Source organism: Pleurodeles waltl, chromosome 11 (genome assembly GCF_031143425.1).
Source record: "Pleurodeles waltl isolate 20211129_DDA chromosome 11, aPleWal1.hap1.20221129, whole genome shotgun sequence".
Classification (NCBI taxonomy): Eukaryota; Metazoa; Chordata; class Amphibia; order Caudata; family Salamandridae; genus Pleurodeles; species Pleurodeles waltl.
Window position 1 is genome coordinate 943491985 of NC_090450.1, and position 27697 is coordinate 943519681.

At 44.3% G+C, this 27697-nt stretch overlaps 1 protein-coding gene across 10 annotated transcripts in view; it reads left to right on the top strand.

The window, feature by feature from the left end:
* Positions 1 to 27697, top strand: part of DEPDC5 (DEP domain containing 5, GATOR1 subcomplex subunit) — a 401482-nt gene that overhangs the window by 189547 nt on the left and 184238 nt on the right. For 8 of the 10 annotated variants that reach the window (XM_069215090.1, XM_069215095.1, XM_069215097.1 and 5 more), the window contains exons 24-29: positions 2068 to 2180; positions 2278 to 2343; positions 6156 to 6339; positions 25314 to 25474; positions 25673 to 25790; positions 26020 to 26187. In XM_069215090.1, the coding sequence (XP_069071191.1) occupies positions 2068 to 2180; positions 2278 to 2343; positions 6156 to 6339; positions 25314 to 25474; positions 25673 to 25790; positions 26020 to 26187 (810 nt within the window). The remainder of the gene's footprint in view (positions 1 to 2067; positions 2181 to 2277; positions 2344 to 6155; positions 6340 to 25313; positions 25475 to 25672; positions 25791 to 26019; positions 26188 to 27697) is intronic. The other 2 variants (XM_069215096.1, XM_069215099.1) reach the window with 1 other exon arrangement.

The window sequence follows — 27697 nt, forward strand, 5'->3', positions numbered from 1 at the left end:
AATCTCCACAGCCTACCCCTCTATGTGTGGAGATTGAGCAATGACATTTGTGCAGTTTTGACTTACTTGCTGAAGTAGTGGATGTGATTCTAGCAGCTGGGCACCCTGCGACTACATCCATTTATCTGGGGAAATGGGAGAAAATTATAGCCTGACGTAGGGTTTGTGTGCTTTATCCCAAGCATCCAAATTGTCAAATGTTCTCTTCTTTGTTTTATTTTTGGCCTTTCAAGGCTTTGTGGTGGGCACGGTTAACGGCTGTATGGTGACCCTCAGGGTCTTTTTGTATGTTTGCCTGACCAGCCTTCTTCATTCAAATCACCTGTTGTGTTGTGATTCCTTAAGGTATAAAGCATATTTCCAATAAAGCCTTTCATTATGCGTCAAAGGGATCGTAACCTCACGTTTCTCTTGTGAATGCCGGTTAAGCTCGTGCACAGTTGTTCTCTGCGGCTCTTCACCATCAAGACAGTTTTTGTTATTGCCATTACATCTTCATGACATGTTAGTGAGCATCAGGAGCTTTCAGTGTAATATTTGTATATTGCTTTCTTTCCTGATAAATTGGTGTTGAGAACCCAGCCTTTCTGCCAGTTTGCATCACCCTTTCCATGTGTGCCAGTCTATCACCATCACTGTATTTTTCACTCCACTATGTCCATCAAAAGAGGAGAGATTCCCACGCCTTGACTTTAGGAGAGCTCTCAGTTTTTTATGTAGAGCACATGAAGGGATACCTCGTGGATGACCAGCTCTTCATTTGTTTTGCCATTACCAAGAAAGGGAAAGCAGTTCAGCAATGGAAGACATTGTCCAGATGAATTGTCCTGTGCATCAAGACATGCCGTACACTGGCCAAGAAGAAACCCCCATGACAGCCTATGGGCTCATTCCACCCTAACCAAAGCTGGCCAGAGGACATTGGCAATGGGTGTGCCCATCCTTGACATGTGCCAGACTACGACATGGGCATCTGCACATACATTCGCCAAGCACTGCTTTTGGGACGGTAAAGTCTGTAGAGATGGCTGTTTTGTCCACTCGGTCCTGTAGGAGTTTTTAGTGCGATTGTATTCATTCTGTGAAGTGCACTTCTGTGTCTGATAAAAAGGTTCCAAGTTTGTCTGAGTGTACAGAAAACTGAATGAAAAACTGACGTAAGTGTGCAGAAGTGGCACAAAACATCATCACTTCTGGAACGGCGCAAGTCTGTGGTAGAGTCCAACAGCACCACCTGCCAGTGCGAGAGAGCAATTTCTGTGAAAAATCTGGATCTAGTTTGCCACTTAGGATTATTCTAAAGTGAAGGTTTAATTCGAGATTTAATAGAGGATCCTCCAGAAAGAGTGTTACCAAAGGTAATTAACTTGTCCTTTAGTTTCTTATAGTTGTATCAACCTTTAACCATATTATCTTCCAGTCACAAATAACAAGAATCATGTATGCCACTAAAATGCGGGACAAGTGTTTAGAAGACCAAATTGATGTATTCTACGTAATCGTCTCTGTATTTGATGATCTTCATTTCTTCTAGAATTTCTTTCTCCAGTGCCCATTTCTCTTGTTCAGCCACTCTTAAGTGCTGAGACCCAAAGATCTCATTCTCGTCGTATCACGTCACACACTAAGTTAGCAAAACTCCTTTAATACTGGAAAAAGCAGAGCATAACATTGCAAGTAAAACAGTTCACAATCCCATTGCAACTCCCATTCCCTGCACCATCTGTCATACTCTCCTAAATACCTCTTAGCTACTTCACAAATTGAAACTATTGTTGCAAATTATTTTGGTTCAGAACACGTTTGGAGCAGTGCCTGGTTTGACAGCAGCAACTCTGATCCTGCTAATAATATTATATCAGGCTTGCATCATTTTCTATTTTAAAACTGTGAACCTGAAAACACCCCAGACATCAACAGGTCCAAGAATTTGGTTGCTTACTGTATCCATACTCGTATATTTATGAGAAGAAATTAGAGTATACAGTGCTGTTAACTTGGATAACATTTAATGCTATGCCATGGTGACAATGCTTAGATGTTATTGATGGTGCATCTTCTCTGCAGGCATGTGGCTTCTCGGCAGCCAGGGGACAACATATCTTACCTTGGAGGCACTGGTGGGATGGAGGAATATTCCAGCAGTTTGGCCAGCAACGGAGTTCGAGGCCGCAATGCAGGTACCAAACCATGGAGACAGGTGAAATGTTGTAAAAGTAAATTATGTTTTCTCCTGTGTGCACGCAGCTATGACAACTTTTTATTTTGTTTCCATAGCTATAAGCCAAGGACCCCAGAACAAGGACACAGATGCAAACTCACTGTCTACCTCCCCAGAACCTAGTGAGTGCGGGCGAATGGGGGTGAGGCGGGAGTGAGTATGGGTTGAGGCTCAAGGAGAGTAGAACAAGAGTTAAGGAAAAGATTTGATGGAACTACGAAGAGAGTTAGTCCAGAAGACAGTCACCAATGTGGCTAGGAAATACGTATGGAAGGAAGAGAGGACAAAGTAATTGGGGCATGAGTGGAAGTATGAATAATAATAAGATGGCAGGATACAAAGTCTGTATAAGTTGTGATGAAACAACAGTGAAAGAATGTGTCACTGAGTGACCATGTAGTGTGTTGGTCAGGTCTTTCCTTCCTTTCCAAATACTGTAGAAATTATCTTCTCTAAATGATGCTGTCTCTCTAAAACGTTTGTGAACAGACCCAGTCCCCGCATCCCCTCCTTGCACCCTGGCCTGCCCCCAAATGGGCTTCATATTCCATCTCTGTTCCTGTTATTTCCCTCAGCTGTCAGGGCACAAAGAGCCTTCTCCTGAAGCTCTTCCTTTTTTGGCTGATCCTAAAACTGTGTTTTTGTTTTTTAGTTTGTTTTTCTCAATTCTGGTTTGCTGTTAAAACGATCCTTCCTCTTCCTCTCGTGCCATTGAAGACAGACTTCAAGCAGTGCATACAGTGTAGCAGTTTGTTCTCGGTAAAATCCTAACAAGCTATGTGTATCTTGTTTGGAATAAGAGAGCGGTTTTCTTTTCTTTGTGTGGAAAACTAGCTTAAATTGTTTTAAGACGAGACATCAGATGTTCAAAGGCGGTTCTAGCTCTACACCAAATTAACTTTGTGATAAGAGACAACAGATTGCATCTAGAGGAAGTTAGAACCGATTGTTAATTACTTGAGGGCTGTCTTTCTATCCTGGGGCATGAGGTAAACCCCATCTCAAGGGCACATGCAGTGGCAGGCCTCACTTATTCTGTCTCTGAACACCTTAGGGTTCGTCATGTCTGTGAGCAGAATCCCTAAGAATGGTTGATAAAGCTACATTCCTAATTCTATCCATGGAAGGTTACGTTTTGCTTCCCTCTATGGCGATTCCACCTCTTTATGTGTTATCTGGATCTGGTGATGAGAGACTTTAAAATATAAACCCCTTTGTTTAACCAAAAAATAGAATAAAACAATGAGAGGGAAATGAGCGTTAAAAGAAGTGACATGTGTTTCTGTGCCAGACCATTCTTTGGATGCTTATTCAGTGCACCAAAAGACAAACAAGGACAATTGAGAGGGAAGAATAAAATATCAGTTTGGTGTTGCTTTTGATTCCTTAATCTAGGAGTTTGCTCCCCACCCAGTTCTGGTGGCTGAATTTTTGACATACAACAAACTGGTTTATTCTGGTTCAAGACTGAAGTTCATATCTTTGTAGTCGTTTTCAGTGCTGCAAGGGGAATATTTTTCTGCTTCCCTAATATTTGATCACTTACCTTTTTAACAGATCATCTGTTCTGTCCTTTGTCTTCTTTTACTCCTGCTAAGTTGCCTCCTACTCCTCCTTTCGATTTTATATTCTCGACAAATGTCAATTTTTCTTAGTTTGTCCAACAAAAAATCTGTGTTTACCAAGAATATCGAATAACAGAGCTAAGGTTGCATTTGTGGCTTTCCAGAGGCCTATTCCTGTAACATATATTTTCCAGACAGCTTCATGGGTTGCCCTACTTGTCTTTTGTCAGCATTACTTACTGGATGTCTCTTCTCTTTTTTTGGCCATGAAGTTCTGTGCAGCCTACTCTGTTGTATGCGGTTCTACGTCCTCTGACAATTTTGGGGTTGTTCAGTCATTTTGAAGGGGAAACCAGGAATAAGTAATAAAGCAGTGCTCTCATGGTGAGACCTGTAGTCGTAGTTCTTTCATACTTCATAGCAGCTTCCCAGTGATGCCTTTGTTAAACATTTACCAAGCCATAGCCTTTCATTATAGAAACAAAATGTGGTAACTGAGCTGAAATTGGGTGGTGCCCCGGGTAGGGGGTGGGCAGGGCTGCTATGTGATCAGAGGAGATTTGCGCTGCGTCCTTTCAGAAGAGCTTTAAGGAAACAGCATCCTTTGGAGAATCCTATTTTGTACTCCTGCCTGCATTGCAGGTGTTCCACACCAGTTGGGACAAAGGAAGAACAAGAACTAAGAGTACCACAATCACAGTGGAGGTAATGTGTAAGCTGTGGGTTATCTGTTATGGCTAAGCTGGTACATACTGTAGATCATGGGTTATCTCTACCTTACTTATTGAAAGCAGCCTAAGCTGCTATCATAGTGTATTGCTGTACTTACAGCATATGGCATCGGTTATCTCTTAATATATCAGACTGTCGTACACTTGTACCGTGGCATAAGGACAGGCTTCACTATTCTATGGGTTATCTCTACAGTGTGAGACTCGTTCAAAGTGAAGCAGTGCTGTCCCATTGTACAAGATTGTGAATGACATACAGTTTCAATACCTCTGTTGCATGAAGGCTCATTGAACACAATGAATGATTGTACCGGTTTAGCTTGTTGTACCTACTGTAGACCATGAGCCATCTGGGCTGTGTGATACCGCAGTATTCACAGAATGTCATGATAGCGTGGTACAAGTTATGCCTAGCACAGGATACGGCCAGATAATATCATCATTAATGAATGCAGTGCCACAGTGCCATAATTAATATAGGCAGAGGGTAGCTCTGCAGTGCAGCAAAACTGTATCCCTCTCAGGGCATAGCCCATGCCATTCACACAGTGCGTCATGTAATGCTTACCTAGAAAATATAAGTGGCTTAACACTGTATGTAACTCTGGCCATGATATAGCTTGGTGGCATGAAAGTGGGTCTAAGGCTGGACATGGACTTGCAATTTTCTGTACTCCACATTGCATGGTATTTAGGAGGTACAAGGCTGAATCTGGTGATATTTGTTTCTTAGGTATAGGGTAATTCTTATTAGAGACAGTGATTATAACAGTTGTAAACAACAGGGTCTATTATGTTCAAGAAGCTACATCAGTTCTCTACAAGGTTGTATTGACCATCAAATCCTGAGACTGTTATAAAGTGTTAGTTTTTGTGTTACCGTCCTGTAAGGCTCCTGACATTTTCATTTGAGTTTGTTTGCTTGTTTAATACCTTCTCTTGTCTTCTTAATGTAGAGGTTTTGAAGAAGTGCTTTGTCACAGAATTCTGATAAGATGACTCCTGTTTTCAATATCCCTTTTTCCTAATCCTGTCTTTTCCCTGTTCTTCTGTTCTACTTGTTTGCACACTCCTGGCATGTTGTACGTTCTGCACTGTCTTTGACTAACTTCCACACCCTAATGTTGTCTTGAGCTGTGATGCACTTTACGTTCTACGCCTTGTATTTGCTCAGCCCCTAGGTCCTGCACCTCGGAGGGGGATCAGGGAAGGTGGCTGTGACTTGAATTGGCACTTTGATGTTAATACATAGCTACTCTTTTAATTAAGCTTTGGATGACGTTTAATTTCACATGATCTTATGTAATCGTCCTAGCATGTGGACCCTTCACTTTTCAAATCAAATGCAATGCCAAGTGTAAACATGAAACCCCACCTGCATGGAAATATTAGAGCTGCACAGCACTGCAAATGTTAACCACCTCTGTCTCTTTTTTCTCTCTCTCTCTTTCCTTCCCTCCCTTCTTCATTCTGTTGTGCTTAATGCCCCTCTTCCGCACGTATGCACATGTTTGTAAATATTACTCTTCATATTACCCTACGCTCCAACCCATCGTCATATCTGCAATATGTCCTGGGTAACCAAACCTTTCACCCACCAACACCACTGCTGCCTCATCCCGTTATACTGTACGGCAGTTCTGATACTGTCTGCTCCCCCTGTAGTGCCAGGCTTCTGTTGCACGGTCGGGGTGGACTGGAAGTCTCTCACCACCCCGGCTTGCCTTCCTCTCACAACGGATTACTTCCCGGACCGGCAGAGCTTGCAGAACGATTACACCGAGGGATGCTACGACCTTGTCCCTGAAGCTGACATGGACAGGTAAGCTTGGCTAAAGAGTCCTGAGCAGCAATACTGGTTGAAAGCAGTGTTGTTCTGAGAGTTGGCACTATCTCTCCAGTGGATAATCAACTTATAAGTTTGGGGGTGTTGTGTAGAAGGTGAGCATCTCTCCTCATTCTACCAATCAAGTACCCTCTTGGTCTTTGTTTATGGTGGACAAAAGCGATAATTGAAGTAATGAATGTTACCCTGCCACAATGGAAAGCTACTTACTAAGGACATGTGGCACTATTTTTGAACACATGGGCCATGACACCTTAATTTCCACATACTCTCCAGATCCAGTGCTGTTCATGGACTGTGATCACTGCTTTATCTGCTGTCTCCAGTATGATTAAATCCTTGATTTGGGCATGCATGTACAGGGTTTTCTTTCAGAATTGGTATTTACTGCAAATACAGGGGACTCCCCATACCAAGGGACTTACACTAAAGTTGTTAAACTCTTGTTCACATGTGGTCCCACTGTTTTCATTCTACTTCCTGGTCAGGATTTGAAACTTTCAAAAGTTAGATGATCTGTACATGTTGCCACCTATGCCCTCATCACATAACAACTCATTCCCCCAGAGATCACACAAATATAAATGTGGTCATCTAGCAACTTTCAGCAGTAGGATCATGACCGATGTCCTATGTTTGATGGCAGCGCCAATTACTATTTACAACAGTAATTTAGGCTGCTGTTTCCTTTTTGCTATCTCATTAATGCAAATGTAGACAAACTAGTAAGACTTTTATTGTCCCTCATAGATACGTCAATCAGAATTAAATTCCCAGAAGGGCATTTGGAGGTCCTTGTGTCACGTGGGGCACCCATATGGGACATACTGCTGTACTGTTACCTAATACAGCAATATAATTCCATAGCAAAAATAGGAGGCATTTATTTTAACATGCTCTTATTGAAAATCACTTCTGAACCTCAGTTCTGTCCTAGTTTAAAAAAATAATTTCCTATGTGTGTATTCTGATGTTTCTGTATTTTGATAAGTTAACCACTGGCATTTCTTGCAAGCATTTTGTAGTCTTGGCTTTTGATGTCTAAAATATGTTAGGCAAAGTCTTTAACCATCTTGAGCACAAACCATGATACCTTGGATTGCACCTTGTGCGTTAAGACGTTGAAATAAGTATATACCTTGCCAATCAAACACATAGCATTATTCCAGCCTCCTAGATCCCTGATGTATCCAATTTATCCCCAACCAAGCAAAGTGAGCCCATCTCGCATAAGGCTTTCTGAACCATTAAAAAATGTGTATGGCAATATTATACAATACAGTTTTTTTTTTAAATCCTCTTCTGCCTTTCACTGTCTGTATTAACACTCTGATGAAACACACTGATCATGGTGTTGAGGAACAACCTAGGGAAATTTATTCAAGCAACAATAAAAAGCATTTAATTTCTTCAGTGAACATAATAAACTAGGAAAGTGCTCTTGATACATTCCTTAGAGGGGTTATTCTTATCCTGGTGTGATAAACAAGCTTGGAGACCAATTAGAGCTCTTTTAATGAGACAATATACATTTCATTTTACCAGCTACTTTGTAAACACATGTTCGATGGCATCTGTCGCTGTAGATACACATGGTATGCATGAGCTCGCCATCTGGTGTTGGGTCGGATGTTACAAGTTGTTTTTCTTCGAAGAAGTGTTTTCGAGTCACGGGACCGAGTGACTCCTCCTTCTGTGCTCATTGCGCATGGGCGTCGACTCCATCTTCGATTGTTTTCTTTCCGCCATCGGGTTCGGACGTGTTCCTGTCGCTCCGGGTTTCGGAACGGAAAGATAGCTGAAAACGGAAGATTTTCGACGGTATCGTTGCGATCCGGTTCGAGATAGACACATACGACGACGCGTTGAACATCGAAGCGCTTCGGTACCCTTCGGGGTAGATTTCGGCACCCCGTCGGGGCCTAGTCGGCCCGACCGCGTGGAGAACAACGCCGATGGAACGGACCCCGTTTCGATTCTGCCCCGAATGCCACAACAAATATCCTTATACGGACCTACACTCGGTCTGTAACCTGTGCCTGTCACCCGAGCACAGCGAAGAATCCTGTGAGGCCTGTCGGGCGTTCCGGTCCCGGAAAACTCTGCGCGACCGTCGAGCGAGAAGACTGCAGATGGCGTCCACGCCAAAGGAGCGTCGACAGTTCGAGACAGAAGAGGAACAGGAGGAATCCTTTTCCATCCAGGATTCAGACTCCGACGAGCTAGACTCTACAAAAACTGTGAGTAAGACGTCGAGATCAGAACTTAAAAAAGGAAAGAAGGCCCAGGGGACGCCACTGCCAACCGGCCATGGCTCCACCCAAATTCTCGGTGACCAACAATCGGCACCGAAAAAGGCCCATTCAGTGTCGAGATCGTCCGACTCCGGTCGAGACACCGGCACGCAGCCTCCTCGGGACCGAGAGAGTGCTAAACAGAAGCATCGACACCGAGAGTTCGGTGTCGACACAGATCGACGCCGAGACAGTGGCGCCGAAGACCATAGGGGCCAAGAATTTTCGGCACAGAAAAAGAGAAAGGTTACCTCGGAGCCGAAAAAACAATCAACAGGGTTTTCGGAGCCGAAAAAAGCGACATCAGACCCTGTTTCAGGCTCCTATACTGAAGAGCATTCTATGTCTTCACAAATGAAGAAACATAGATTTGAACAAGAACTGCAATCCACTGACGTGGATCACACGCAAAAGCGTATCTTTATTCAACAGGGGACTGGGAAGATCAGTACCCTTCCACCTGTCAAACGAAAGAGAACGCTTCAGTTTACTCCTCAGCAACAAACAGCACAAAAGGTAACACCTCCTCCCTCGCCTCCACCTGTAACTCCGGCTTCGCCAACTTACACCCCGTCACATTCGCCAGCTCACACCTCCATGAGCCACGATGACCAAGATCAGGATGCGTGGGACTTGTACGACGCACCAGTGTCTGATAACAGCCCAGACACATACCCAACTAGGCCATCACCACCGGAAGACAGCACAGCCTACTCACTAGTGGTGGCTAGGGCAGCACTATTCCATAATGTGGAACTACACTCGGAACAAGTAGAGGATGATTTTTTATTTAACACCCTCTCTTCAACCCACAGCTCCTACCAAAGCCTGCCGATGCTCCCAGGCATGCTACGCCATGCAAAGGACATTTTCAAGGAGCCAGTTAAAAGTAGGGCAGTGACGCCTAGGGTGGACAAAAAGTATAAGGCGCCTCCTACGGACCCTGTATTCATCACCTCTCAGCTGCCACCAGATTCTGTGGTGGTAGGGGCTGCCAGAAAACGGGCAAATTCACACACTTCTGGGGATGCACCTCCCCCAGATAAAGAAAGCAGGAAGTTCGATGCAGCCGGGAAGAGGGTTGCTGTCCAAGCAGCAAACCAGTGGCGCATCGCAAATTCACAAGCGCTGCTAGCGCGATACGACAGAGCCCACTGGGATGAGATGCAGCATCTCATTGAACATCTCCCAAAAGATCTGCAAAAAAGAGCAAAACAGGTTGTTGAGGAGGGTCAAAACATTTCAAACAATCAAATACGCTCCTCCATGGATGCAGCAGACACGGCCGCAAGGACCATTAATACGTCGGTTACCATCCGTAGGCACGCATGGCTCAGAACGTCTGGATTCAAGCCAGAAATTCAGCAGGCAGTGCTTAACATGCCAGTAAACGAAAAACTTCTGTTCGGTCCGGAGGTCGACACAGCCATAGAAAAGCTCAAGAAGGACACTGACACTGCCAAGGCCATGGGCGCACTCTACTCCTCGCAGAGCAGAGGATCTTATAACACCTTCCGCAAAACACCTTTTAGAGGAGGGTTTCGGGGTCAGGCCACACAAGCTAGCACCTCACAGTCTGCACCGCCCACCTACCAGGGACAGTACAGGGGAGGTTTTCGGGGCCAGTATAGAGGGGGGCAATTCCCTAGGAATAGAGGAAGATTTCAAAGCCCCAAAACCACTACCAACAAGCAGTGACTCACACGTCACTCACCCCTCCCACACAACACCAGTGGGGGGGAGGATACGTCAATATTACGAAGCATGGGACAAAATAACTACAGACACATGGGTCCTAGCAATTATCCAACATGGTTATTGCATAGAATTCCTGCAATTCCCTCCAGACATACCACCAAAATCACAAAATTTATCAAAATACCATTCACAGCTTCTAGAGATAGAAGTTTAAGCACTACTGCAAAAAAATGCAATAGAATTAGTACCAAGCACACAAATAAACACAGGAGTTTATTCACTGTACTTCTTGATACCAAAAAAGGACGAAACACTGAGACCAATTCTAGACCTCAGAGTAGTAAACACATTCATCAAATCAGACCACTTTCACATGGTCACACTACAAGAAGTGTTACCATTGCTCAAAAAACACAACTACATGACAACCCTAGACCTCAAAGACGCATATTTCCATATACCAATACATCAATCACACAGGAAATATCTAAGGTTTGTATTCAAAGGAATACATTACCAATTCAAAGTATTGCCATTTGGTTTAACAACCGCTCCAAGAGTATTCACAAAATGCCTAGCAGTAGTCGCTGCACACATCAGAAGGCAGCAAATACATGTGTTCCCGTATCTAGACGACTGGCTAATCAAAACCAGTTCGCTCACACAATGCTCAAACCACACAAATCAAGTCATACAAACCCTCTACAAACTAGGGTTCACCGTCAACTTTGCAAAATCAAACATTCTGCCAAGCAAAGTACAGCAATATCTAGGAGCCATAATAGACACGACAAAAGGAGTAGCAACGCCAACTCCACAAAGGATCCACAATTTCAACAGAGTCATTCAACACATGTCTCCAAACCAAACAATACAAGCAAGAACAATACTACAGCTCCTAGGCATGATGTCCTCATGCATAGCCATTGTCCCAAACGCAAGACTGCACATGAGGCCCTTACAACAGTGCCTAGCCTCACAGTGGTCTCAAGCACAGGGTCACCTTCTAGATCTGGTGTTGCTAGACCGCCAAACTTACCTCTCGCTTCTATGGTGGAACAGTATAAATTTAAACATAGGGCGGCCTTTCCAAGACCCAGTGCCACAGTACGTAATAACAACAGATGCTTCCATGACAGGGTGGGGAGCACATCTCAATCAACACAACATAAGAGGACAATGGAACATGCATCAAACAAAACTGCATATAAATCATCTAGAATTATTAGCAGTTTTTCAAGCACTAAAAGCTTTCCAACCAATCATAACCCACAAATACATCCTTGTCAAAACAGACAACATGACAACGATGTATTATCTAAACAAACAAGGAGGAACACATTCAACGCAGTTAAGCTTGTTAGCTCAAAAAATATGGAAGTGGGCAATCCACCATCAAATTGGTCTAATAGCACAGTTTATTCCGGGGATCCAGAATCAGCTGGCAGACAATCTCTCTCGAGATCACCAGCAAGTCCACGAATGGGAAATCCACCCACAGATTCTGAACACCTACTTCACACTCTGGGGAACACCACAAATAGACTTATTTGCAACAAAAGAGAACGCAAAATGCCAAAGCTTCGCGTCCAGATACCCACACAAGCAATCCCAAGGCAATGCCCTATGGATGAACTGGTCAGGAATATTTGCTTACGCTTTTCCTCCTCTCCCTCTCCTTCCTTACCTAGTAAACAAATTGAGTCAAAACAAACTCAAACTCATTTTAATAGCACCAACGTGGGCAAGACAACCCTGGTACACAACACTGCTAGATCTGTCTGTAGTACCACACATCAAACTGCCCAACAAACCAGATCTGTTAACGCAACACAACCAACAGATCAGACACCCGGACCCAGCATCGCTGAATCTAGCAATCTGGCTCCTGAAATCCTAGAATTCGGACACTTACAACTTAGCCAAGAGTGTATGGAAGTCATAAAGCAGGCCAGAAGGCCATCCACTAGACACTGCTACGCAAGTAAGTGGAAAAGATTTGTTTGGTACTGCCATCATAATCAGATACAACCACTAGACGCAACTCCAAAACATATAGTAAATTACTTGCTCCATTTACAAAAAGCAAAGCTAGCCTTCTCTTCTATTAAAATACACCTTGCAGCAATATCTGCATACCTGCAAACTACCTATTCAACTTCCTTGTATAGGATACCAGTTATCAAAGCATTCATAGAAGGGCTTAAAAGAATTATACCACCAAGAACACCACCTGTTCCTTCATGGAACCTAAACGTGGTTCTAACAAGACTCATGGGCCCACCTTTCGAACCCATGCACTCTTGCGGAATACAATTCCTAACCTGGAAAGTTGCCTTTCTCATCGCCATTACATCTCTAAGAAGAGTAAGTGAAATTCAAGCGTTCACAACACAAGAGCCTTTTATACAAATACATAGAAATAAGGTCGTCCTACGACCTAATCCAAAATTTTTACCAAAAGTTATTTCACCATTCCATCTGAATCAAACGGTAGAACTACCAGTTTTTTTCCCACAGCCAGATTCTGTGGCTGAAAGAGCACTACATACATTAGATGTCAAAAGAGCATTAATGTACTACATTGACAGAACAAAAAACATCAGAAAAACTAAACAGCTATTTATTGCATTCCAAAAACCTCATGCAGGTAACCCAATATCAAAACAAGGTATAGCCAGATGGATAGTTAAATGCATCCAAATCTGCTACCTTAAAGCAAAAAGACAACTGGCAATTTAAACATGCTTAATGAGACTGGCAACAGTCATCAGATTATAACAAGCCATGGGTTAGTTCAAGGAAAAATGTAATCAAACAGGTTGACCGAACATCCATGGTACTCTGCATTGTTCTCATGCAGAACTTTGATCTGTGAAGCACAATTAGTGCTAAATGGATCCATAGGTTTTGTACTTTAAAAGCAGCAGGAGTGTTGCACAATGGTGATCAACCAGGTTCAAGTTGGGGGTGCGGTCCCTCCCCCGACCCCACACACAAATGCCCGAGGGAGACCACACAGCACACTCATGGTCAATGGCAAGTCGTATAAGATCTGTAAAAGAAACAAGTATGATTTTTCTTTCAAATAACATTTGTCATCTGCAATGTGCTCCAATTTTTCCTTTCCTTGTTTTATAATCAGCAGGACATTATTGGGGCCCTTTGCTATAATTTCTGCAGGTTCCGGAGGGCCATTTGGGGGTTCAGCCCACACCTTAGCACTGAGGTTTTTATCTGCTGAATCACAGCTTCCATTTCCTTTCACTGTTAAAAGGGCTGGGGCAGCCCCCTTCCTCACCAATCCTCCATACACTGAACTTATAACAACTGCGACAATTCTGTCTCCAAGCTGTATGAATAAATCAGCTTTTCCACTATTTGACAGAATAGCTTAGATTTCTATCTGTCCTGGTAACTCTCCTCTCCCCAATTGATCTTTGACTGCTTGTGGGAAGATCTCTGTTGTGTGTGCTGACAAATAGGACATTGCAAAATCACAGCATCCCTCTAATCTCTGCCCACCTGTAAGTGGCCTTTTCTCCCAGGTGTCCACATTTCTGGTGCGCCCACTTAGCCATCCCCACCAAGTTAGAATTCTGGGTTGTCACTTCTGCCTCTGAACTTTTGTCTTTGTCGTCTGCAAGGGAATTGAACCAGCGTTCTAGTGAGTCAATGGGACAATGATCATTCTATGGCTTTACTCTGTTCTAACATTTCCCAAATTTCCTGCCACAACTCTTTGCTCCACACCTCCTTTGAATGAATGAACCAGTTATGTGCATGCCATGTGGGAAGTCAAAGAGCTAATCCATTGGCATTGGACCAAGAATCACTGTAAAAATGACAAGTCCCAGGCAGCTCTTGCTTTAGAGCGTGACACACAGTGTACAGCTCTACATATTGGCAACTTTTTCCTTCTCCTGTGGTCGTCAACACCTTATTGGTAACTGGATTGTATGACACTGCTTTCCAATGTCTTTTGGTACCCACATATTTGAATGAATTATTAGTGAACCCAACATGCTTCCTATCCTCCGGGGACAAGGATTCAAAAGGCACACCCCATTTCCCTGGTGACTGTTTTACCTCCTGCACTTTCTCCTCATCCTGTATAGGGGCTTGTGACACCTGTTCATGTAGAGCTGCAGTGCCTGCCGGTCCTACTCGAGCCCTGCCTTGAATGTACCAGATCCAGTGTATGATACTAGCCTCTTGTGCATGTACTATACGGTGAGATTTAGGTGAACTCGTCACCCACTGCATGATTGGTATTTCAGGTCTCAGAATTACATTATGACCTAGTGTTATTTGCTCAGTATCCACTGGAGCCAATAACAGACTAAAAGCTGTTTTTCAGTAGGAGTATAGCGCTCCCCAAAGCCAGGTAGTTTTCTAGTCCAAAACCCCAGGGGCATCCTTGTCCTCCCCTGTTTCTGCCACATATTGCAATTTGCATATTGTCCCTGAACAGTTACATGTAACTCAATGTCTCCCTCTTGCACTGGCCACAAGTTTAAAGTCTGTTGAATTATTTCATTTTCCAAATCAAAAGCACACAGCTGCTTTTTACTCGATTCAAACTCATGTTTTTTCCTAGTTACTTTGTACCAAAGGGTTAAGATTTTACTCAGATAAGGGTCATACTGTTTCCAAAAATCAAACATTCTCATAAAACTCTGTCTCTCTTGCTTAGTGCCAGGAGTAGCAAACTCCAAAATCTTTTGTTTTACCTGTAACAACATCTCTCTATGTTCTGGATTCCACTGAATTACTAGAAACTGCACATTTTGCGACAGTATCGGTATCTTGCCTGAACTAATTGTACACATCGTACTCTGCACAAGTTGTCTGAATATACCGGTAACATCATCAACTTCTTGCTTGGTGTGATCTTTTAAAGAATGCATTTTAACTCCTGCCCAAAACTGTGGGCTACTCTGCGCACTAACTATTTTCTGCTCATGCAGCTCACACTGGCCCCCACCTTTTTTAACCTCCTCATTACTGGAATGTGAAAAGTCGGATTCTTCTGTAACAGTGTAGGAAGTTGGCTCTGTATGCACTATTTCAAAGTAAGGAATAGTATGCACAGAGTCCAAGGGTTCCCCTTAGAGGTAAGATAGTGGCAAAAAGGGGAACCCTTGGACTCTGTGCATACTATTCCTTACTTTGAAATGGTGCATACAGAGCCAACTTCCTACATTGGTGGCAGTCGCGGTCAGGGGGAGCCTCGGGATTCCCTCTGCAGGCGTCGCTGTGGGGTCACAGGGGGGGCAACTCTGGCTACTCACGGTCTCGCAGTCGCCGGGGAGTCCTCCCTGAAGTGTTTGTTCTCCACAAGTCGATCCGGGGGCGTCTGGTGCAGAGTAGCAAGTCTCACGCTTCCGGCGGGAAACGCAGTTGTTTTAAAGTTGCTCCTTTGAAACAAAGTTGCAGTCTTGGGTGAACAGGGCTGCTGTCCTTGGGAGTTTCTTGGTCCTTCTAGAGCAGGGCAGTCCTCTGAGGATTCAGAGGTCGCTGGTCCTGGGGAAAGCGTCGCTGGAGCAGTGTCTTTAGAAGTGGGGAGACAGGCCGGTAGAGCTGGGGCCAAAGCAGTTGGTGTCTCCGTCTTCTCTGCAGGGTTTTTCAGCTTAGCAGTCCTCTTCTTCTTAGGTTGCAGGAATCTGAGTTCCTAGGTTCTGGGGAGCCCTTAAATACTAAATTTAAGGACGTGTTTAGGTCTGGGGGGTTAGTAGCCAATGGCTAATAGCCCTGAGGGTGGGTACACCCTCTTTGTGCCTCCTCCCGAGGGGAGGGGGGCACATCCCTAATCCTATTGGGGGAATCCTCCATCTGCAAGATCGAGGATTTCTAAAAGTCAGAGTCACCTCAGCTCAGGACACCTTAGGGGCTGTCCTGACTGGCCAGTAACTCCTCCTTGTTATTCTCATTATCTCCTCCGGCCTTGCCGACAAAAGTGGGGCCGTGGCCGGAGGGGGCGGGCAACTCCACTAGCTGGAGTGCCCTGTGGTGCTGTAACAAAGGGGGTGAGCCTTTGAGGCTCACCGCCAGGTGTTACAGTTCCTGCAGGGGGAGGTGTGAAGCACTTCCACCCAGTACAGGCTTTGTTACTAGCCACAGAGTGACAAAGGCACTCTCCCCATGTGGCCAGCAACATGTCTCTAGTGTGGCAGGCTGCTAAAACCAGTCAGCCTACACAGGTAGTTGGTTAAGGTTTCAGGGGGCACCTCTAAGGTGCCCTCTGGGGTGTATGTCACAATAAAATGTACACTTGCATCAGTGTGCATTTATTGTGCTGAGAAGTTTGATACCAAACTTCCCAATTTTCAGTGTGGCCATTATGGTGCTGTGGAGTTCGTGTTTGACAGACTCCCAGACCATATACTCTTATGGTGGCTACCCTGCACTTACAATGTCTAAGGTTTTGCTTAGACACTGTAGGGGCACAGTGCTCATGCACTTGTGCCCTCACCTATGGTATAGTGCACCCTGCCTTAGGGCTGTAAGGCCTGCTAGAGGGGTGACTTATCTATACTGTATAGGCAGTGTGAGGTTGGCATGGCACCCTGAGGGGAGTGCCATGTCGACTTACTCGTTTTGTCCCCACCAGCACACACAAGCTGGCTAGCAGTGTGTCTGTGCTGAGTGAGGGGTCCCCAGGGTGGCATAAGACATGCTGCATCCCTTAGAGACCTTCCCTGGCATCAGGGCCCTTGGTACCAGGGGTACCAGTTACAAGGGACTTACCTGGATGCCATGGTGTGCCAATTGTGAAAACAAAAGTACAGGTTAGGGAAAGAACACTGGTGCTGGGGCCTGGTTAGCAGGCCTCAGCACACTTTCAAATCAAAACTTAGCATCAGCAAAGGCAAAAAGTCAGGGGGTAACCATGCCAAGGAGGCATTTCCTTACAAACAGCTTGGTAGATTTCAGCTTTATTTTGTAATAACTTGTTCTGGCTAACTTGCTCTTTCAATTTCTTCTTTTCACATTCTAACTGTTTACATTTCTCATGCATTTTTCTATAAGCAGACAAAAATATCCAAACCCTCATGTCAAGAGCAAAAGGGACATCATTCCGTTCAAGAAGCACCTTTTCCAAACATAAAAATACATTTAGTACTATTGTTTTATCCGAGCACCCATCCCAAAACTTAGAAAGTCAGGATAAACAAGAAAACACATTTGCCAAGACATCATAAGGCACTTTAATTTCACATGCATTTTCAAACACTGATTGCGGTGCTTCCTTTAACTCTCTGAATAAAAACATATTTACACTTTGAAATCGTGCCCTCTCAACCTCTAACCTCTCTTTTTTAGACTGCCCGATCTATGCCAAAATGTTTTGCTTTCACTAATGACCGAGCTGACAAAAATTTCTGGAATGCACTTCTCAGTTCAAAGAAGACATTTATTATTATTTCACCATGAGGTTTCTAAAAAGGAGGTTAGCATGTTGAAAGCACATGTTTAAAAAAATAGTCACAGCAATGAAAGGAAAACATACCAAAATGATTCTCAACTGCAATGTACACAGCAAAGATATGTAGTTATATTATATTATGCAAAGCAAATAATGAAGTACAAATTCATCACCGTAGGGCCTGCCAAGCTCTTAATCTTTCTCGTGCCAGCAAGAGGATGACCCCTTTTGACTGCACAAGAGAAAGAGATAACCACCCTCATGGGACAGATATCAGGCATCCGCCGTCAAGAATCCTGATTGAGGCCACTCTCTCTCTCGCTGTCGCACTGGGTTTTTTATATTTCTTAAAGAACCAGAGAAGGGCTTTCTAGAAAAAACCCTACCATAAAAAAATTAAATATTAAAAAATGCTGGCTAGTTTAGGTAAGCTCTGAAAGAAATGCGTTGGGACCTGGCCAGAATCCCAAGGCACCCCTCCCAAAGTCAAACCGTTCCCTGCTTGCACTATAAACATCAGTCTGGTACATTCTTATCGTGCTGACTGCCTAACTCCTCCATATTATGTACTAGTTCTTAGATGATAATATGTTCTAGCTCTTCGGTGAGAAAAAGTATGAAAACAAGCACAGTTTACAATGTAGAAAAATACAAACAGATTTAACATGGCAGTGTCTAACGCTACAATAAAGTCAATAGGCAGCTAAACTTAATACAAATACACTGGACAACTAATCCAGATGCAAAGTGGTGCAACACAGTCAGTGGTCAAAAACACATATTTCACTACAGTACGTCTCCTCAAAAGCGCTGGATATGGTAAAAGGTGCCTTCTTGCCCACACCTCCTCAAGCAGAGAAAAGATTCCCCCATTCCGACACATCCTATGCAGAAGCACCCTAGAGTAATAGGCCCTGTGCAGTACCCATAGCTGGATCAATCTGAAGCAAGATCGGACTGCAACCTCCCTCAGGCTCGGTTTCGTTTCCACCCAGTCATCTTCATCCATTTCTCCAAGCAAGGCGGTCAATAGGTCCGGGGACTTATTAATCAGTTTTATTTATAGATTATGGAAGTCGCCTTGGCCTCAGTTTGACTTAAGAGAAGGCAATCCTCCAGCTGAGCCAACTCTGGCAGTTGATCCCCCACCACCACGTATCTATGCAGGGCATGCCCCAGTTGCAAATATAAAAAATGCTCATTGTCTGCTATAGGATATTCCTGATGGAGGACATCAAACACCACCATCTTCTGCTCCCTCCAAACGTCTTCCAGGTAATCAATGCCCAAGAGCGACAATACCCTGAATCCCTTTAGAGCCCCCTCTCCCCATTTTTCTGTCACTATGCCAGTATTTAAATTTAAATGCTGCTGCTGTGGATTAGTTATGTGCAGGGAATATTTTCAGGAGCTTTAAATATTCTGTCAGTAGGACATTCTGGCCTCTTTCTCAAAAAATGTCTGTCTGGCAGCTAATGGAATATGAATCAAGCTTAGAACTAAGCATTGTGTCCTTTTGAGTCATTTCAGGGCTCCTTCAGAGATTACAGAGTCTCAGCCCTCTAGACAATGAAGAACATTTTTCATCTTGACTGGACTCATGACCTTTCTGAGACAGGACAGCATCTCCACTGGTGTCACAAATTGACATTTCAACCCCCAATTTTGATCATTTTTTTTTTTCCAGCATTATCTATCCCTTCAATCTCGTGGACATTGAAAAATTATTGTCATCTTTTGTTCACCTACACATCGAGTACTTAAGAGCCAAAGGACTGAAATTGTTTTGTCTTCAGCTCCCCCAGACCACTGTGCTGCTACTCAAAGTGACCAGTCCTATCTGGAGGGGGCCTAGGCTCATTATCCTACAGTTGACCTTAGGCCAAAGCCTTTGCATGTCCCAGTCATGGCAGATGGCCATCAGCTTCTGCACTGATGAAATATAAAGGGAAACAAAAGGAGGAGGTCCTATGAAGGATCGCCTTTAAGAATGTAACTCTTGTTTCCACTGTCTTTAACAATCACCTAGGAGAGTTGAATTTCTTTCCATGCTTCCTTATTCTCACACAGTACCTTACAACCATGATCAGAGCAAGAATGAACTTAAGTATCTCTCTTTCCACTGCCCACTAAGAGAGGTTTGTAATTTTTGAGATGTTTCAAGCTTAAGATCCTCGATGTCCTCTGGTGCCTCTAACCCGCATCCTGAAATGAACACCACAAATTGTTAACCTTTTACAGCCCTTTCTAAATTCCTTTAAATGCTTACATCTAAAAAACTATTGAACAGATATACACCAGACCAACAATACACCTTCTGCGAAAAGTTTAACTTTCATGCCTAGTTTGGTTTAAATCCTTTCAGCCATTTGTGCGTTAGGCAGGTGCAAAGTTTCCTAAAGAAGGTAAAATGGGAAAATGCATCTTTTATTTTCACCTCCTTAACTTTTTCACCTCCACAATCTACATGACAATTGGCATGCCAGACTGCTGTAATTTGGTGCAGATCCGACCAGAAGGTCAAAAGTTATAAACAAACCAATTCTATGAAAAGTGTGGCTGAAAGGAAAAAAAACAAACAAAAAAAAAATATATATATATATATCTCCCCCCACCCCTTAGCACAGCAGCTCAGTTCTTGGCTGCTGCCCTTTATTTTCACCACATCGGTGGGCAAGTCAACATATCTTGGCAAGACTTGTGAAGCTGAAGCGCCTTGATTGGCCAACTGAGGTGAAAATAAGGAGCAGATAAACACATTACAAGACAGGGCTGGTATCCTCTTCAGATAGATGGAACATCTGAGATATATATGTATGTTTGGCTACTTTCATTGTTCACGGGGGACTGTGAAATATTGAAACCATTTAACACACACCTGAGAAATACAGGTTTCATCATCCAAATGAAAGCACCCCTTCCAAACCACTGTAGAGAGCTTTACTATTATCAAAAATGATAGGATCATACTGCATGGTTATCAAATTATACGGAAGAGTTGTCTAAACTGTACCTCCAAAATTCAAATTAAGCAGAGCTAGAAAAAGATTTGTGAATCTGCAATGTACCAAATAATATGGCAAATGTTGTAAACCCATAATTACACGGCCAACTCTGCGCCTACTGATTTGCCACTGGCTCTCATCACGGGCGAGGTCTACAAGTAAGTCCAATTCTAAATTGAAGATGAAATACAAGAAAGCTAAGCAGGACTCATCCCCATCTTACCACTTTCTATCTCCATAGAAGTTGGGAGGCCATCAATATGCCAGTCCGGCTTGCTCCTGATCCAGTTAGGAGCGGATTTCACAGTTGGTCTCCATGCAACCTGAGTTGCTGGTGTCATCTGCAAAATGATGCAACAAACCAAGGCTTTTAGCGACACCATGTTGCACTCTTTTAGTTCCCTCTGGTGCGCCTTCATGTCCCAAAGATCCACAAGTACTACACTCTTGATTACCGCCGGCATATTTGTCCTCTGGGCCATCTGTGCCTGTTGAACCCACTTTGGGTTCTGTACCAACTTTGGTGCAGAATTCCAAAATATGCACCTGGCCCTTCAACTTTGACCTGGCCCCAACGCCATCAGCACCAGAGGAGCTTCCTATGCTTATACTGGTGTCCAACTCCGAGCTAAACTTATCTTGGTCTTGACTGAGGTTACGTCCCCACTCCAGATTGACATACCCCACCTATATAAAATCTGATTTGGAGTAAAGCGCTTCTTTTTCTGCAGTGATTAGACATGCAGCTGATTTATTTTTGAACTTACAACTCTCTTCCCTCTGATCCTTTGCTACCATTCAACAAAACTCTCTCTGGCCCATTGATGGGCACATGGTCGAAGCCTTGGTCTGGCCCTCCTGTTAACAGACAGGTTGTCAGGCACCATAGACTGGCAGCAGACGACCCATGTTTTCTTGCTCAATATCCCGTTTCAGAGTATCTGGTGGTTCAACCTTCCACCAGCAAGGTGAATCTCATGTGTACAAGCAACACCAGGCCTCCCCATTCTCACAGCAACTGCCCAAGGCCTTTGGGGGTCAGGATAGGCTTTGCTCACACACTATGCAGGTCACCAGGCATATCGAACATCCTAGTCCCTCACATTTTCAGCATCAGCCTCAAACCACTTTAGCTTGCCCTCAATGGCACATGACCACCTTGAAGGAGGCCAACACTTTCTCCGTAGATAGCAAAGGATCACATCAGACATATGGGGTCCACTTGATTGTTTAAAGGGGCTATGCCTTTACATTTCCTTCTGACCTTCTGTATATTCCACCCACATCAGAGTGGCTTTCAGAGGAGCACCTTTTCATTTTGTAGCAGGCGGTGCAGGATGCCTTTTCTAGAGGGGCTATAGAGAAGGGTACCAGCCTCGGAAATATGGACTGGTTATTGTTTACACTATTTCCTCATGCCAAACCAGGACAGAGGTCTTTGTACTATTTTAGATCTCCATCTTCCTGAACACCTTCCTGCAGAAATACAGATTCAAGGTGTTCACACTACCCTAGGTTCTGTCTTCCGTGGATCCGGGAGACTGCATGGTAGTGCTGGACATGCAGGACGCATACTTGCATATACCCATCCTGCAGTTCCTCAAACATTACCTGCCATTAAGGGCAGGCCACGAGCATTTTTTATTTGCCGTGCTCTCCTTTGGCCTCACCAGTGTCCCTCGGGTGTAAACAAAAGTGATAGTGATGGTCACGGCACAGCTTCAGAGGTCGAGGATACCAGTTTACTTCCACCACGACAATTGGCTGTTGGAGGTGGGCTCACCTCCAGGTTATCCTGAACCTCCTGACATTCTTGGGGTTCACAGTCAACATGCCAAGGATGCACCTGACTCCTTTGCAGATGCTCCTTTTCATTGGAGCTATCTTGGATACCGTGCAGTTCAGGGTCTTCTCTCCATCATTAGGAGTCCAGTACATTTGTGCTATGATTGTAATATATCAGCCTCAGCACTGGGTCTCAGTAGATGTGGCCATGAGCTTCTTGGCCTCCTGCATCTTGCTTGTCTGTTATGCTAGGTGGTATATGTGGGCTTTGCAGGGGAACCTGATGTGTTGGTGCCCACTGTGCTAAGCCAACCTGTCTGGTTCCATCCACGTTTCACAGAAGGCTTCAAAAATGTGCAATGGTGGCAGCTCAACTGCAGTTATACCAGTGGTACAGCCCTTTCCCTTCCCACCCAGAGTTGATAGTGTGACTGATGTGTCACTGTTGGGATGGGGAGGTGATCTGGGAGAGGCAGAGATTAGAGACCTGTGGTCTCCTTCACAATTTTGACTCTTCCTTAGCCTCTTGCGGTTGCAGGCCATTCGCTTGCCACTGAAGGTCTTCCTAACTGGCTATCAGAGAGAGGCTAGTACAGCTCCTCACAGAGAATACCACCTCCATGTGGTGCTGCAACAAGGAGGGTGGTATGGAGCCCTGGCTTTTGCAGTGAGAGGATCATCCCATCTCCAGTTTATTTGAACATTAGGGCATTTCCCAGGTCATGAACCACCTGGCTGGGTCTTTGAACGCCAGGGCAGATGAGTTCAGCCGACTGCACCTGGTTGATCACAAATGGCAGTTGTTCCCCAGGGTGTGACAGTATATCTTCTAAAATGGGAGGAACACTGGCTGGATGTTTTCACCATTGCTGAGAAAGCGCAGTGTCAGTGCTTTTGTGTGCCTGAGTTTCCAAGAAGGTTCTCTCTTGGGAGAAGCATGCCAGCTCACGAGACTCCTTTTCACCTTTCCTCCTCTACCTGTTGTGCCCTGTCCTCTGACGATCAGCAGTGATGGGGCCCAAGTCATCAGAGGGGCTCCAAATTGGGCCAGGCAAGTGTGGCACTTGTAGTGTCCTGGCATGAGCCTCTGTCTCCCGATCAGGCTTCATCTTTGAGTGGATCTTCTGTCACAGCAGCAGGACAGGGTTCTACAGCTGTACCTGTACTGTCTACACCTCCATTTGTGGAGATTTAGAGGCAGCAGTTGTGCTCCTCTACAAAGTCCATTTATGCCTGCCACTGAAACAAATGTTTGACCTGGTCTGGTGTCCACAACATGGATTTGTCACAAGCTATACTGTTGGATGTTTTATTGGTTTTTTTTTCTTTGGCTCAGCAAGGACATATATTGGATACTATTAAAGGTGATTTGTCAGCTCTTTCAGCCTTTTTGTGTTTGCCGGGCCAACCCATCCTTTTTTAAATCACCTGTTGTAATGAGATTTTTAAAAGGTTTAACCCACATATTCCCATAAGTCCTTTATGATGACACAGTGAGATCTCAATGTGGTCCTGACTTATCTCATGTGTACTCCCTTCAAGCTGATGTACAGCTCCTCATTTCATCTTCCGACGCTGAAGACTAGTCGTGAGTGAGCTTCAAGCGCTCCCTGTTCAGATGCCCTAGACAACTTTTTCCCAGACAGACTGGTGTTAGGGACCAAAGCAGCCTTTTTGCTAAAAGTAGTGACTCCTTTTCACGCTGGGCAAGCCGTCACCTACCCAATGGTCTTTGCTCTGTCTCAGTCCTAAAAAGAGGAGGATAGACTTCATCAGGCGGACCCCTAAGGAGCAGTGTGCTTTTATATTGATCCTACCGAAGACCATTGGATACACAATCTGCTGTGGGGTTTTCTGGGGACAAAGAAAGGCAAGATGGTGCAGAATAAGACTTTGCCAAGATGGAAAGTCATCTGCATCAGTATCTCTGCATTGGCCAAACAGCAGCTCCTGCAGGAAAACGAAGGCTTATTCCGCCAAGGCAGAGTATATACATGTTCATGTAGCTCTACTGCCTTGATTACCAGGACTGATGGGAAGGGCATTCTGCCTGTTCAGTCCTACATGACTTTTTGGTCTGAGTCTATTTCACAGACCCTCCACCTGAGAATTACTGCATTGTTATCTATGCTAAAAGTGAGGATCCTGTGTTTATAAGTATCCATTGGATGAACAAGTTACTTACCTTTGGTAGCAACCTTTCTGGTGGATACTGTATCTAACTGCAGATTCCTCACTGCCCTCCTGCTTCCACAATCTGTGGAATGGTAATTTTTCCATCTAAAATAGTCCCAAGCTTATGATCTGCATACTGTAACTCTGATATTTGGGTTCCTCCTCCAAAGGCACGGGCAGAATTATGAAAGAAACTGATGTCAGCACATAAAATTGGTACTTATTTGCAACTCCCATCATTTCTGATTGGAACAAAATCAGTGTGGAACCACACGGCGCACTTACTGGTGCCAGGTGCACTTCGGTGTGAAGGTTTCTGGATCCAGTTTGGCACCTGGGGTTATTCTAAAGGCGAGGAATCTGCAGTTAGAGTATGCTCCAGAAAGAGCATTACTGAAGGTGAGTAACTTGTTCACCTAATGTTTTAAGAACTCCACTCCTATTTATAAAGTTATCCTAAAATCAACAGCAATGTGAAACGTTTGTAACTCTGTGTGACGAAATGTGTTTAGAACTTGAACTTGCTGTGGTAGCTCGCTTTAATTCCTCTTGGGTTTTTTCCAGACGAGATGAGGATTCAGTTCAGATGACGGCCCAACAGGTATTTGAAGAGTTCATCTGCCAGCGACTCATGCAGGGCTATCAGATCATTGTGAACAGCAAGACTCGAACTTCCAGTGTACCAGTTCCACCACCTCTCAGCAGCAGCCCCTTGTACAGCCGTGGTGAGTTAGATGTCTGTGACCCTTCTAAGCTTTCTGAACTCTGGTTTGTTTACTCCATCTCACCTAGTGGTGGCTCACCCACACCTGGTATACCTCTGAAACATGAAGAAGTGCCATCAATTCTGCTCATTGCTATCATCCATGACCAAGTACCATTGATTCACTCATTTCTATATGTGATTATCTTGACTCAATTAGGTCTTGTCTGCCGTAACAGACCAGAGGAGGATGACAAGTACTGGTTGAGCATGGGACGTACATTTCATAAGGTCACTTCAAAGGATAAGATCATCACAGTCACTCGATACCTTCCAAAGTGAGTACCACTCACATCTCAGAAATGTGCCCTCTGCGTACAGAATTGACTCTAAACATAACCAGATTCATTAGAAGTGTGTGTGTAGCAGTGAGTACTGCTGTATTTTTGAGCCAGCCAACTTCATGGCCAGCTTTGCATGTAGCCCTCTCCTCCTACCAAAGACTGGCCAGTACTCATGTTAGTGGGCAGTTGATTTGAAACATTCTCCCTTTTCATGTTTGCTCAGGTACCCCTATGAGTCTGCCCAGATCAACTACATGTACAGCCTGTGCCCCTTACACTCCAATAGTGAGTTTGTTCCATGTTGGGTCGAGTTTTCACACGAGAGGCTGGAGGATTACAAGTGGAATTACCTGGATCAGTACATCTGCTCGGCTGGCTCCGAGGACTTCAGGTGAGTAGCAGCCCTGCATCTTAATACAGCAAGTTTTAGACTAATTGGGTGATGAGGAATTCTTGTTTTATGCATGAACACTTATAGCAGCGGTGAGAAGCCTTGTTATAATACATTGTCCAGATTGTGGAAGAGCTGCTGTGATGGGACTTAAGGAGGCAGCATAGACTGACACACTAACAGAATGGGAAGCTGATGGGAAAGGTGCTTAGATATCGAAGTCACCTACTGGTCCAGCCTGTAATCCACACATGCCGACTCAAGTTGGATAAAATGAGCTGCATTGAGTCAGTTACCTGAATGGATGTACTACGTTTATGCTGTGCAGGCAACTGTTTGAATAATTGTTTTAGCTGTGATGTATAGCACAAATCTCTCTCAAGCGGAACGATTTACATTGACCGCTACAGTACGTGCACCGACCGCAGTCACATAAGCTACAGTGGATATCTACAAAAGGGAGAATGGAGATTGCATCGGAGGAGGAGGAGTGTACAGGCATAAAAAGTCCAAAAATATTACAAGCTACAAGCTCTTGGTGGCCAGAGATTTTACCAGTGGTGGAGCAGTTGCGTGGGTGAGTCAGAGGGTGAAGTAATCCATTGAGAAGAAAGAGGTTTTGAGTTCCTTCCTGTAGACTGTCACTGATGGTGCCATTCTCAGGTGAGTAGTGGAGGTCATTTCATAGGTTGAGGGCCAATGAAGAGAAGGGGCTTTATTTTGGTTTTCTCCTAAATCAGTTTTTGGACCTTCAGGTTGCGCAAGAGCCGCCATTGAAAGAGATGTTTTTGTCTGGGTAGGCTTGTGTCTGTGAGCCCTTGTAGATATGTCAGTGGAAGTCACTCAATGTTGGAGGAATGTGCTTGTATTTTAGTTCTCCAATGTTCAAGCGGGCTGCTCTTGGTAATCATCTGTAATTATCTATAATGCACTGCATGTTCCCGGTCAGCTCAGTCCTGACTATTTTATGCTAGAAAGCCATCTGTTTGATCATTTGCCTGCTGTAGTGCATCTGAGGGGAAATGGGAAATGGTATCCATTAAGCATTTGGCTTTTGCTCCTCTGACTCTTTTTGTGGCAACTTAACCCACTAATCTTCAGCTTGAAATCTAGTAGTGCTCTCAGGCATTGTATAAATTGTGCTGGGAGTATTTATTAGCGCTGACCAGACACAAGAAGGCATTGTAGAATTCTACGTAGTTGAATATATTTGCAACCTGCATGCAGGACTACTAGGCACATGCTGACTTTTGTACATGAACTTCACTGGTTAAGAGGTGGGTCAGGCAAGAGAAAGGGATGGTCATTCCACATGAGTGCATAGTTACTGAGGGTTTTATTTTAAGTTTCTCTGGTATGTGACTCCTTTTCAGTTTAAAAAAAATGTCATGTCTGTAGTTGACACTTTTTGGAGTTGAGTGTTGTATGTCTTGGAAGGTTGATATCAACACACTGCGTAATGAAAACATGAGCTTACTGTGGACCCCCTCCACTATTTTCCTCTGATAAT